The sequence below is a fragment of the Kryptolebias marmoratus genome, linkage group LG16 (genome assembly GCF_001649575.2).
Source record: "Kryptolebias marmoratus isolate JLee-2015 linkage group LG16, ASM164957v2, whole genome shotgun sequence".
Lineage (NCBI taxonomy): Eukaryota > Metazoa > Chordata > Actinopteri > Cyprinodontiformes > Rivulidae > Kryptolebias > Kryptolebias marmoratus.
The window spans coordinates 18189773-18200990 of record NC_051445.1 but is presented as its reverse complement, the minus strand read 5'-3'; the positions used below and the strand labels follow the sequence as shown (position 1 = coordinate 18200990).

The following is an 11218-nucleotide window of genomic DNA, read 5'->3' as shown; positions in this document are numbered from 1 at the left end:
CAGAGGAGACAGTGCCCCCTGGTGTGGTCCCACCAGTACTCCCACTCATCCATATCTTGACCCTATCTATTTTCGGAGGGCTCATTTACTCTTCTGGGATTGATTAGTTCTGCCTGAAACAGAGAAACCACCAGCATGTGCCTAAAAATGTAAAAAGGATTCTCCAGAAAGCAGACAAGATAAACATTCTGCACTGTTTAATAAATAAAATAAAGATTAAAAACTATGTAAAACTTCTTTTTTTCTGGAAGTAAAGAAAGAATAGTGTCTATGGTTAATTTTCACTTATTTAACCTACTTTATTCAAGTGTTTCAGTTGATTATGTCAACAGGGCGCAGAGGCGTCTTTAACTAAAGCAGATCAGTGCATTTGTCTGCAGCAGTGTTTCAATTTAAAAGTTAATCAAGTCTTCGATGATAAAAGCAACACTTTGTTTTGCTTTAGAATTCAGCTACTTAATTGTATTTCACACATTAATAACCCAACTTTTGCTTCACGTTCATGCATTGTGACAGACACAATTGTTTAACTGGCTTTTCCATTTACTAACACAATAAGGCTATTGCTTGGTTTAAAGCTAGTTTCATCAAGTTTAATTGTATGCTTGGGATTAAAAAAAACTTTATAATTTGTTACTGTGTGATACAGTTGATTTGTCTTTCTTAAATCTTAGATTTACTTTGATTAAGATACACAATAAGGAGAGATGCAATAAGAAAATGCGCGTCCAGGCTTCTTGTCATCGGATCCTCCTTCTTCTTTTAACACAACCTAATTATTTTTATTATCTAACCTATTTATTGACATTGCAATGCATGCTAAGAGGCGTTATAAATAACAGCGTGTATTAAATTGTTTGGCGCTGCTGTTATCCAGACCACACTGCATGGCAATAACAAGCATCTAATGGATGATGCATTCATTTGGAGAAATGCTGACGATGAGGAGTGCTGCATATTCTGCCAGCACGGAGGCAGTTTAAAGTTCCCACCTCCTCACATCGTTGCACCTGTTTTCCTGGACTTCGCTAACTTTTGATCACACAAATAAAACCTCTTTCTAAAACGGTCAGACGCGCGCAAAGCGGTGAGCGCACGGTCTGCCAAGTTCGCCGGTGCGCACACACGCGCTTTCACCTCACAGAACGCTCCCGGGTGGTGTTTGCGGCTAACTTGGTGTTGTCTGCCCCTCATAAAGCGACAATTACCCACCACCAGCAGCTTTATTGCTAGTGATGAATGGAATTGTAGTAACAAGGGATGAGCGGAGTTCAGATGCGCGCTAAGTGGTGGGATTTAAGAAGCGGAGTGACGCCTCCCGCAGGCCAGAGCGCGCTCGGCCAAAAGGAGAGGGCTGGAAGGGGTACGCGCACGCTGATCCGTGGCCGTATAGAGACAATATTCTTGGCTGTGTTGGCGTGAGGGACGGAGCAAACAACCAACTGCATGCGTGGAGAGTCGACCCGGTTCGTTTACCTCTCCCTCCTCGCATGCAGTCATTATGAGGAGTGTGAGGAGGTTCAAAGTGTGGCACAAGTGGAAAATAAGTCAAAGAAAAGGTGAAAGAGTTGAGATTTTGGGCTCAGAAAAAAGTACTCATTCGCTCTTTTTTTCAGATCATGCCCTGTAGAGGGAAAAAAACATGTCCAAACTGTTCAAAAATGAAATGGTGGACTGCCCCATAACCAAAAAAGCTTGTAAATTTGTAACAACCCAATTAAACAAACAGGTTTTGTTTTGGACTGGATTATATCAACTTCATGAATCCACACAACCAACAAAAGAGGAAAGAATGCGCGTTCTCTCAAGTTCGTGTCTTTCTAAGTGTTGGTTTTGTTCCGAGGCTCCATTTCTATCAGGCACAAAGGGGGCGGGGATGGGATATTCAGATGAGCCGGAGTGACAGCTCCAGTTTCCCCCAATGCTCTGTGTGTGTGTGTGTCTGAAACTCAACTGGCTCCTTCCCTCCCAACTGCTCACTTCATAGTGCCGCGCACTAAAAACATCGGACGCTAGGGGATCAAGACGCATGCCACATTACCTCTATGTGGCCACTTTAACAGATCTTTCGGGGGCTTTTTTTCCCAGTGAGGGGGCTGTGGAGGGAGGCCTTTTTTATTTCCACTGTTCGATGACTGTTTGCATGGCTGATTGTTGACTTGATTGTTTATATTTCAGCCGTTGTTGTCCGCCGCCTTGTGCGTATTTTTTTTTTCTTTTTTTTTCTCTTTTTTGATCTGGAAACTGCGACCTATTACGCGCTCACCAATGTCCTATCCTCAGGGTTACCTCTACCAGCCCCCGGGCTCTCTGGCTCTTTATTCGTGTCCGGCTTACGGGGCCTCGGCTCTGGCTGCTCCACGGAATGACGAGTTGGCGAGGTCGTCCTCTGGCTCAGCCTTCAGCCCGTACCCCGGCTCGGCTGCTTTCTCCGCCTCGGCTGCTGGTGCAGGCTTCTCGAGTCCACTGCCATACACCGCTGATCCTTCCGCGGGATTCCCACCCTACATGGTAAAAATTTTCACCCCCGCGTGTCTGTTTTCCTCAGAGCGGTGCCGTCGAATGTTTAAAGTTTGTAAGTGCGCGCAGTACTCGTCCGTCTTTCACGGGCGGTTGAGCCGGTTTGCAGTGTTTTTTTGTTTGTGTAATCGGTGATAAGTGCTGTGTATTTACATCAAGTGGACTCCTGCTTTACTTTAAAGTCCTTCACCCTCTCGACTCAAATGGGATTTTTCGGCTTGAGCTGATAATTAGTGGGTTGACCAGCGCGTCTAACTCGCTGCGCAGCGCGTTCCAGACTTCCACAAACACATTCAGACTCAAAGTGCGAATTCATTCAGGACAGGAAGCAAAAATAAGAGAACCGAATCTACTTTTTTTTGTCACTTCCTTATTTTTCCTCATTAAAATCCCAAGAGGGAGAGAGGGAAGGAGGGAGGGGGGTGGCAGACACAGACTTTTTATTCTCTGCTGAATAAAGTGAATTTTTAAGGTGAAAGACATGACTCATAGTGTTAATGTCACGGGAGATTTTTTTTTCTGTTAAAGGTACATATCAAGTGATTTGCTTTAATGGGATTTGTAATGCTGCGAACAGGAGATGTTAACCAGCCGGTCCTGCCACAACAAAACCCAAACAAAAGCGTTCACTGAGAGAAAATGAGGAAGTTAAAAGGTGATTAGGCGGAATTAAAATTTCCGTCTCGTTATCTTAACTCTTAAATTAGCAGGAGCTCTGGCATTATTACCTAATCCGATAATGATCTAAACCATTAGTTAACCATTAAATCGTGGCTTTTTTTGCGGCCTGTTTTTTAACTCCCGCTGTTTTTTTATTATAATTGCTTACACATTTTACGCTTTTTACTTAAGAAAACGGAAAGGCAAAAAGAAAATGTGTAATCGTCCTTTTATTTATTTATTTTTAAATATAGCCTTTCAGCCGTTTAACTATGTGCGCTATCAAAAGAAAACACTGGAATTAAATATTTTTACGACATTTATGCCACATTTTAACTGCTTTCACTTATTTGGACACGTTTCTAAAATAAAACAGTGACTGTAGCTTGATGTTAAAACTTGACTCTTTAATGCTTTAACTGACTAAATCGATGCATAGAGTAATTTATTATGTATGTAATTGGTGAGCATTAAACATTTTATGAAGAGTTCTTAGCATAATTTGTCACTTTTTTTTCTAAAACCACGATATTTTTTATTTATACATTCATTTATGTATTTATTTATTTTATGACATTTCTATTTAAGTCAGCCCGAGCAAACACTTTTTTAAAGCTTTGATGAGTTTTAAAAGAAATGTATTTTATTTATCAACTTTCATTTTTTCCGCCTTTAGGCTTCTCCATATGACGCGCACACGACGGGGATGGCCGGTGCGCTCAGTTACCCCGGCGCGTACGGGAGTCCGGGTTACCCCTTCCAGCTCAACGACCCGGCTTACCGCAAGAACGCCACCAGGGACGCCACGGCCACCCTGAAGGCCTGGCTGCAGGAGCACAGGAAGAACCCGTACCCGACCAAGGGGGAGAAGATCATGCTGGCCATCATCACCAAGATGACCCTGACGCAGGTCTCCACCTGGTTCGCCAACGCCAGGAGGAGGCTCAAGAAGGAGAACAAGATGACGTGGGCGCCCAGGAGCAAGAGCGAGGACGAGGACGAGGAGGACGCGGACGGGGAGAGGAAGGAGGAGGTGGAGCGCTCTGACAAGACCCTGGATAACAGCGAGGCTTCGGCGGAGGATGAAGGTGGGGTGGAATCTAATGAGCAAATGAACATTTCATGCAGCCTCGCGCGGGTAGGGGTGGAGGTGCCCCCGTTTTATTTATGGCTGAAGATATTCAAAAGTATTGTTAGAAAAAAAAAACATAAATAAATGCTAAGAGTAAACACGTAACCAGGCCAGAAAGCTGAATTCATGAACTCGAAAACAAGGCACTAAATAAAACTCAACGCTAAATGACCTGTTAGGAGGAACACTTTATTTCCTTTAACATGATTAATGACAGGTCACTGGTAACGCAGCTTTCACCATCAGTGGCATAATAATAATAATGATGATAATAAATGCAATGATAAGGATTGCGCGTAAAAACTATGGATTAATTGTTTAGCTAATAAAAAAGAACATTTTCATCTTTTGAATCAATTGTTTATTTGTATTTTTTTAAGTTTAAGGCATGCAACTTTTATTCTTTATTGTCAATAATTTATATTTTCTTTCTTTCTTTTTTCTTTCTTTCTTTTTTCTTTCTGTCTTTCGGTTCTTTCTTTCTTTCTTTCTTCCTTCCGTTCTTTCGTTCTTCCGTCCTTTCTTTCTTTCTTTCATTCATTATTATTCATTAACATCATAGGCCTAAATGTATTCCAACTTTCTAATCTTGTCTCAGGCATCAGCTTGCACGTGGACACCCTGACTGACCACTCGTGCTCGGCGGACTCGGACGGGGAGAAGGTCAGCTGCGCGGCTGAGCTCAGCTCCGACCAAACGGACGACATGTGCTCCCAGGACGGCGCGGAGCGGCGGCCTCAGCTGTCGCCCAAACCCGTCACGTCGTCGCCTCTGACGGGCGTGGAAGCTCCAGTGTTCGGCCATCTCCACCACCCTCACCACCACCACCACCACCTCCATCCGCTCCACCACCTCCACAGCCAGCGGGAGGATTTAGCCCGAAGCATCGCAAATAGCAGCAGTATAAACACCAATAAATTGTCCCCATGCCTCGACGGCAGGCCTTCATCTGGGGCCACTCAGTCAAACCCCACAGTCAAACCTAAACTGTGGTCTCTGGCGGAGATTGCTACCTCGGACCAAAAGCAGCAACATCAGCAACAGGGGCCACCCAGCGGCCCCTCCTCCTCCCCCCCCTCCTCTTCCTCCTCCTCCTCCTCCAGCGGCAGACTCCTCACTCCCCCTTCTTCCTCGACCTCCCCGGCCGCCACGTCCCCCTCCCTGTACGCGGCTCCCCACTCCATCCTTGGAAGACCTATTTATTACACTTCTCCCTTTTATAGCAATTACACAAACTATGGCAACTTCAGCCCCCTGCAGGGCCAAGGCATCCTGCGGTACACTAACTCATCCGGAGTGAGTCTCGCTGCAGCCGCCGCCGCCGCCGCGGCCGCGGCTGCCGCTGCGAACGAGGGGCTCAGCTCCTCTCACAGGGCTGCGGAGGCCAGCACAAACCCCAAACACAGGCCTGACTCCCCCCTCGTTAAAAATAACCCGAACCAGATTGCTGTTGTCGAACAGCAGCAGCAGCAGCATTTTAGATCCGCTAATTTAGAAGCAAAAAAAGGTACGTAATAACGTGACGCACTAAAGGAAAACTTACCAAACTGTAGTATCCAATTATGGAACCGTGTTTCACTTTACCAGAGGAGGGAGACTGCTCCATTGGTGGAAGTAAAAAAATAGTTACCCCGTATCCAGAAGATCAACAGTTTATTTTTTTTTCCTTGTGTCATTTGAATGTGTCATTATTGGAGAGTCGGTCTTTGCCTGGGTTCGAGTAAATGCCGCATTTTTGTATTTATTCAAACAAGCGACTTCACTGTCAGTTTGTTCCGTTCTTTAAAACGAAGAGTTCCATTTAGTCTTAGTTTAAAACACCAAATCCTCTTTCAAAGAGAAGAATTCACAGCAACCAAGCGCGGCGTGTCCTATAAGTCCTCCTGCAGCGCTTTCCAGGAATCTTTTTTTTTGTCCCTTTGAAATATAATTAATTATTTAAAAAATGAGATTTTCGGGGGTTTTTTGTATCGAGGCGACTGACGTTTCATTTGCAACAAGCTTGCCTTAAAAAATCGTTAGAGACACGACGAGCCGGTTGCAAATAATTGCGCAAAGTGCGCCCATGTGGAGGTTATGAAGGACAGACCTCAGATCAGCCGAACCACGCGCACACAGTGGCAGCTTATGGATCCAATAAGCAGAGAAATGTTGCCATAGAGTTGAGCAGGAATTCTTTTTTTTTATCGTTTCCTTTCTGCGTGTGTGTGCGTGAGTTAGTGTGTGTGTGTGTGCACAGCGGGCTCCACACCTCATCTTTCAGCTTAGGATAATTATAATTACACAGGGTCAGCCAAAAGCAAACAAATGAGTTTGCTCTGCGCAGTCGTGCAACTTCACACATCTTCAAATGTCACTTCTAGGTGGTTGTGCTGGTTTCTCTCTTTGCACACATGAAACAGCTTTCCCTGCGCGCGGCTTGGATCGCCTGCAGTCGTTTTTTTAGCAGCAGTTATGCAGTGGTGGGGATTTTAAATAAGCACTCGCAGTTCTAGTTATTATTATTTGTTTTCGTTACATGGAGACAGCCTGACAACCTGTGTGTTCCCAGGGCTTGAGGATGGAATTGATCACACGCTGTTGGATTTTTTATTTCTTATTTTGTTTTGTTTGTTTTGTTTTGTTTAGTTCCACGGTCTGCAGGTAGGTGTCACAATTGCTCAGAGCTTATAGAACAAGAAGGGATACAACCTTTTCAAGTCCATCGTTTTAACCCTCATAACCTTTTCTTCTAAACTCCAAACCGGATCTATAGTGCCAGCATATTGTCGGGATAAACGCTGCTACCCCTGCTCCTCCTCCTCAGCCCCACACAGACTGAGACAGTCACACGTTTGTCTTTTTTTTTTTTGAATGATTTATTCTGTTTTGTCATTGAGAAAAAAAAACGGTTTCTGGTCTGAATTACAACTCCCATTAGATGTGATTTACATGTTATTTCTCAGGTTCCCCTTGTTTGCTTATTTGCCACGGTATACAGTATATATAAATATCATTTCGCTTTATATCTACGTATAAAGAAACCAACCAACCAACCAAACAAACAAACAGAAAAACGACAACAACATTTGTCCTGAAAAAAAGGAGATGTTTTGGATGGACCGAGTTGCTCTGAAGTGAACTTCGAGGACTATAAAGTGGAATAGCCTACATTTGATATTTATTTTTTTAAAATGACAGCGATGGAGCGATGCCTATAATTTATGCAAGTTGTATTGCAAAAGTGGGGGAAACTTTCTGTTTGTGTTGTAAATATAAAATATATATAACATGGTCGTTTTTTTTTCCTTTAAGAGGCATTTGAGGAAAAAAAAATGCTACACAATCTTGTTATCAGGAGTACTTTTACTAATTTATATCTTTGGCTGTATATATAGAATAAAATGTGCTGGTATTGCGACAATATACTGGCGGGGTGTTATATCCGTTATTTAAAAAAAAGAAAAGGAAAATATTAAACTCTTTTCCCAACTATGACAACCATCTTGGCGAGTCCTTATTTTATTCCGAACAGGTTTGTATGTAACGGGGCTCTTATTTTGACAGTCGGGCGCAGATGGATCCCAACATTCATAATCATTATGACTTTTCACAGATTGCACAATCCATTCTTTCTGAACCATTTTCTTTTAGGGCCTCATTTCTGGTCAAATATTCACGACCTTGATGGGGATAAACGACATGCTTATTCCCAGACCAAACCCCCACTTCTCCCCCTTGCCCACACATTTATTTTTCAGTGTGATTAATACAGCCGAGGGAAACATCGGGCATTATGGGCTCCCAGCGGGGCCGTCCCCGGAGCTTTTTAGCCTGGTTCAGGATGGGTCAGCCCTGCCTGCTTCATTACAGCACGGCATCGAGCGATCCATAAAAGTCTATCTAAGCATCTGCCAGCTCCAATGGGCTGTGTGATGGGCCCTAATCGGACGGGCTTTTCCTCTGCTCTTCACCATGACTGGCGATTACTGGAGGACACAGCTAATTAAACAAGTTAGACACAACGATAACTTTTGAGATTATTATTATTATTATTATTATTATTATTATTATTATTAGAGATAGACTTATATATATATATATCACCCTGATTTAAAGTTGGTAATTTAATTTAAAGATGATTTTCAGTTAGGGTCTGGATCGCGGTAGCTTTCTATCAAATACAGAAAAAAAAAAAAAAAAAAAAAATCCCTACCCCTCCAAAAACGGAACTCTCCAAGCCAGACTCAAAGCTAATCCTTCATTTTCCAGTTGAATTTGAGCTTGAGTGTTGTTCAAATGCCATGGGACCCCCCCATCCCACCCCCCAACCCCACACGCACACTCGCAAACACACATAAATTCAAGGACGTAGTATTAGCCACTACCACAGAAGCACCCCATCTGCACTAAAAAAGAAGAAAGATATTCTACTAAAGCACGTGATTGATTGGCCTAAAACATTTGCTTAACACGAGCCTATTGCGTTTAGACTCCTTAAATGATTTCTTCTTGTTGTATGTCAGTGTAACACTTAGAAAGTAGCTTGTTACATGTAGAAAAATAATAATAATTAAGAATTTTCCACACAATGTTAATTTTGCTCAAAAGTAATTCATTTTGTAGTTTCAATATGATATGCAGTAAATGGGTTGTCACACATAACATTTTGAGACAGTTTGCAACTTAACTCATTTTAAATTCCTGGTAAGGAACCAATTTCAGTTTGCCAGGTATAATGAAATCAGACATGTTGCAAGAGGTTTCATTCTTTTCATTCATTCAGTAAGTATGACACAAGTAACGCAAAAAGTACTTGTTCAGTCAACAAAACTCTTAGTTGTTTCCCAAAAATGTCCAACTCATATAGTCTGAATTCAAACAACTCTGACAACGCATATAACAATAAAACAAATGTGAATCAAGAAAAAAAGTTTGATCCATCTGATTAACATGTAACAAACTCAACTTTAGTTTACAAAAAAACAAACAAACAAAAACTATCAACAGATTTAGTTGATCCATCAATTCAATTTGAAATTAGTACTGCATAATATCTTCATCTTGAAAGAACTCCATAAAGATTTTGAGTAAATCTTTTGCACCTTTGTAAATTGCTCACTGAACAAGTTATTTATTTATGTATAATTCCAGCTATTCTATCTGTTAAAATGGCACAATGCAGTAGTGTTAATAAAGTTGTCTTTTACTTAAAAAGGAGGGAGGGGGTGGGTATTGGGAGTAGTCCTCAGTAATTAAAACAAGGACACACAAAAAAAAAAAAACAACAACAAGAAAATCATTACTGATGCTTATTTCAGCTCAGTCCTCATCCAATTCAAATAATCGTCTTGACTTGACATAGTATATATATATTACCCATCTTATTATCATTTAGCTCTCAGGCAGCCACCTAACTATATATGGAAGTCATGAACGTTATAGCCCCTGGCCAACTTCTTCTTTCTCAGTGCAAACGGTTTCATTAGGAGCTGATTTATTGAAATGCATGTTTTATTCTCAGGTGGGCTCCCCCAGGGACTCGACAGCGTTGTCAAATAGCACCAGAGGCAGTCTCCGAAGCACACAGGGCCCCTCTGCCTCTCATTCACTCGCTTTCTCTCACCTGCTGCTGCTCCCTTCAAATGTCAGCATTTGTTCTCAATAAAAAGAGTTATTGTTTCCATGAGGAAAAAAAAGTGCTCTGCAACCGGTCACCTTTGAACACATGAAAAGAAACTTCCACCCCACCTCTTTGTTTGATTGAGAGCAATGGCAAGTGAAAATAGGAACAAGGCGGCAATTGCACATGACAAACCTCAAGCTGTGAGGCCCGTTATGAAATGATTGTGAATTTATGCCACAATTAGTCACAACTGTGGAGAGAAATTTCCCTTGCCTTTGAAGAACCTGCTCTTTGGCTCACATTCATTAAAGTGGTCGCAGAGGACCCAGCTTGCCCTTGACATAACCTGGATATTGATTCTCAAGGGTGAAACAGACTATTTACCACGTTACAGAGACTGGTACAAAGACCTATAACTAAGCCTGTGTTTTAGAGAGAGATGACTATTTAAATTTATATAGGTATTCTTAATTCCACACACTGCATATCAATTACAGTCATAATCCTATCTAAGAGCTCACCAATGAGCAAGGACTAGTTGTCATTGAGAAGCAAATTGATGGTATCGTGGAGCTCATGGGCTTCAGCTGAGCACAGACTAAAGAGCAAGTGGAATCATTCCTCTTATCACTGATCAAATAAGCAGCTCGTATATGTAGATAATTCACGGGGCTCTTTGTATCTTTTATCCTCCTATCAAACCCATCTTCCACAAAATGCTTCAGAGATTCATCTCTGATGCACACCTGCTCAAACCAAAGTTGTATTGGGGCAAGAGATGTTTTTTTTTTTTTCCTCTTTAATAAAGTGCTTTAAGCTCTTACAGTCAAATTAGAGGGAGGATATATAAAACTGTTGGAGCATGGATGAATTAGTTGCAGCTGCCAGAAAAGGTACTTTAAACGTCAACTTGCAAATCAGTTGACAGTCTGTGTGTACTAAAAAATGTTTCTTGTGGCCAATCACAAGCAGAATTTATTTTGCTTTTTAAAGTTTTTTTTAAATCTGCTGTATCTTCTAACACTTCTATGTTCAAAAATCTAAATGTACAGTGTGAACTCAAATGAAGATCAGATCTTTTAATGTGTGGTTCTGTGAAAAAACTCTGCATGGGTAATAGCTACACAGCAAATCCAGGAGGCCCAGATTAACACTGTCAGATTTGATTTCAACACTTTTAAAGTGTCTATATGGGTCCACACCAGAAAGTGTTAATTTAACTCTTTTTGGAGAGTTGGTACCTTAACTCTTATAAAGTGTCAAATATCAAATCTGCTGGAGTTAATAATTTAACACTTACT

General features: G+C 41.8%; 1 protein-coding gene across 3 annotated transcripts; it reads left to right on the top strand.

Moving 5' to 3' along the window:
* The first annotated feature begins 1785 nt into the window (after positions 1–1785).
* On the top strand, positions 1786–8507 carry irx2a (iroquois homeobox 2a). Of its 3 annotated transcripts, XM_037980401.1 has the most exons (4): positions 1786–2198; positions 2284–2511; positions 3857–4268; positions 4875–8507. In XM_037980401.1, exons 2-4 carry the CDS (start codon positions 2509–2511, stop codon positions 5825–5827), a joined length of 1368 nt encoding a protein of 455 aa, XP_037836329.1. In that variant the 5' UTR covers positions 1786–2198; positions 2284–2508; the 3' UTR covers positions 5828–8507. The 3 variants fall into 3 exon arrangements, with proteins under 3 accessions (XP_037836329.1, XP_017265287.1, XP_017265288.1); XM_017409798.3 differs by having other exon boundaries at positions 1793–2511; XM_017409799.3 differs by having other exon boundaries at positions 1854–2511; positions 4911–8507.
* The last annotated feature ends 2711 nt before the right edge of the window (positions 8508–11218 follow it).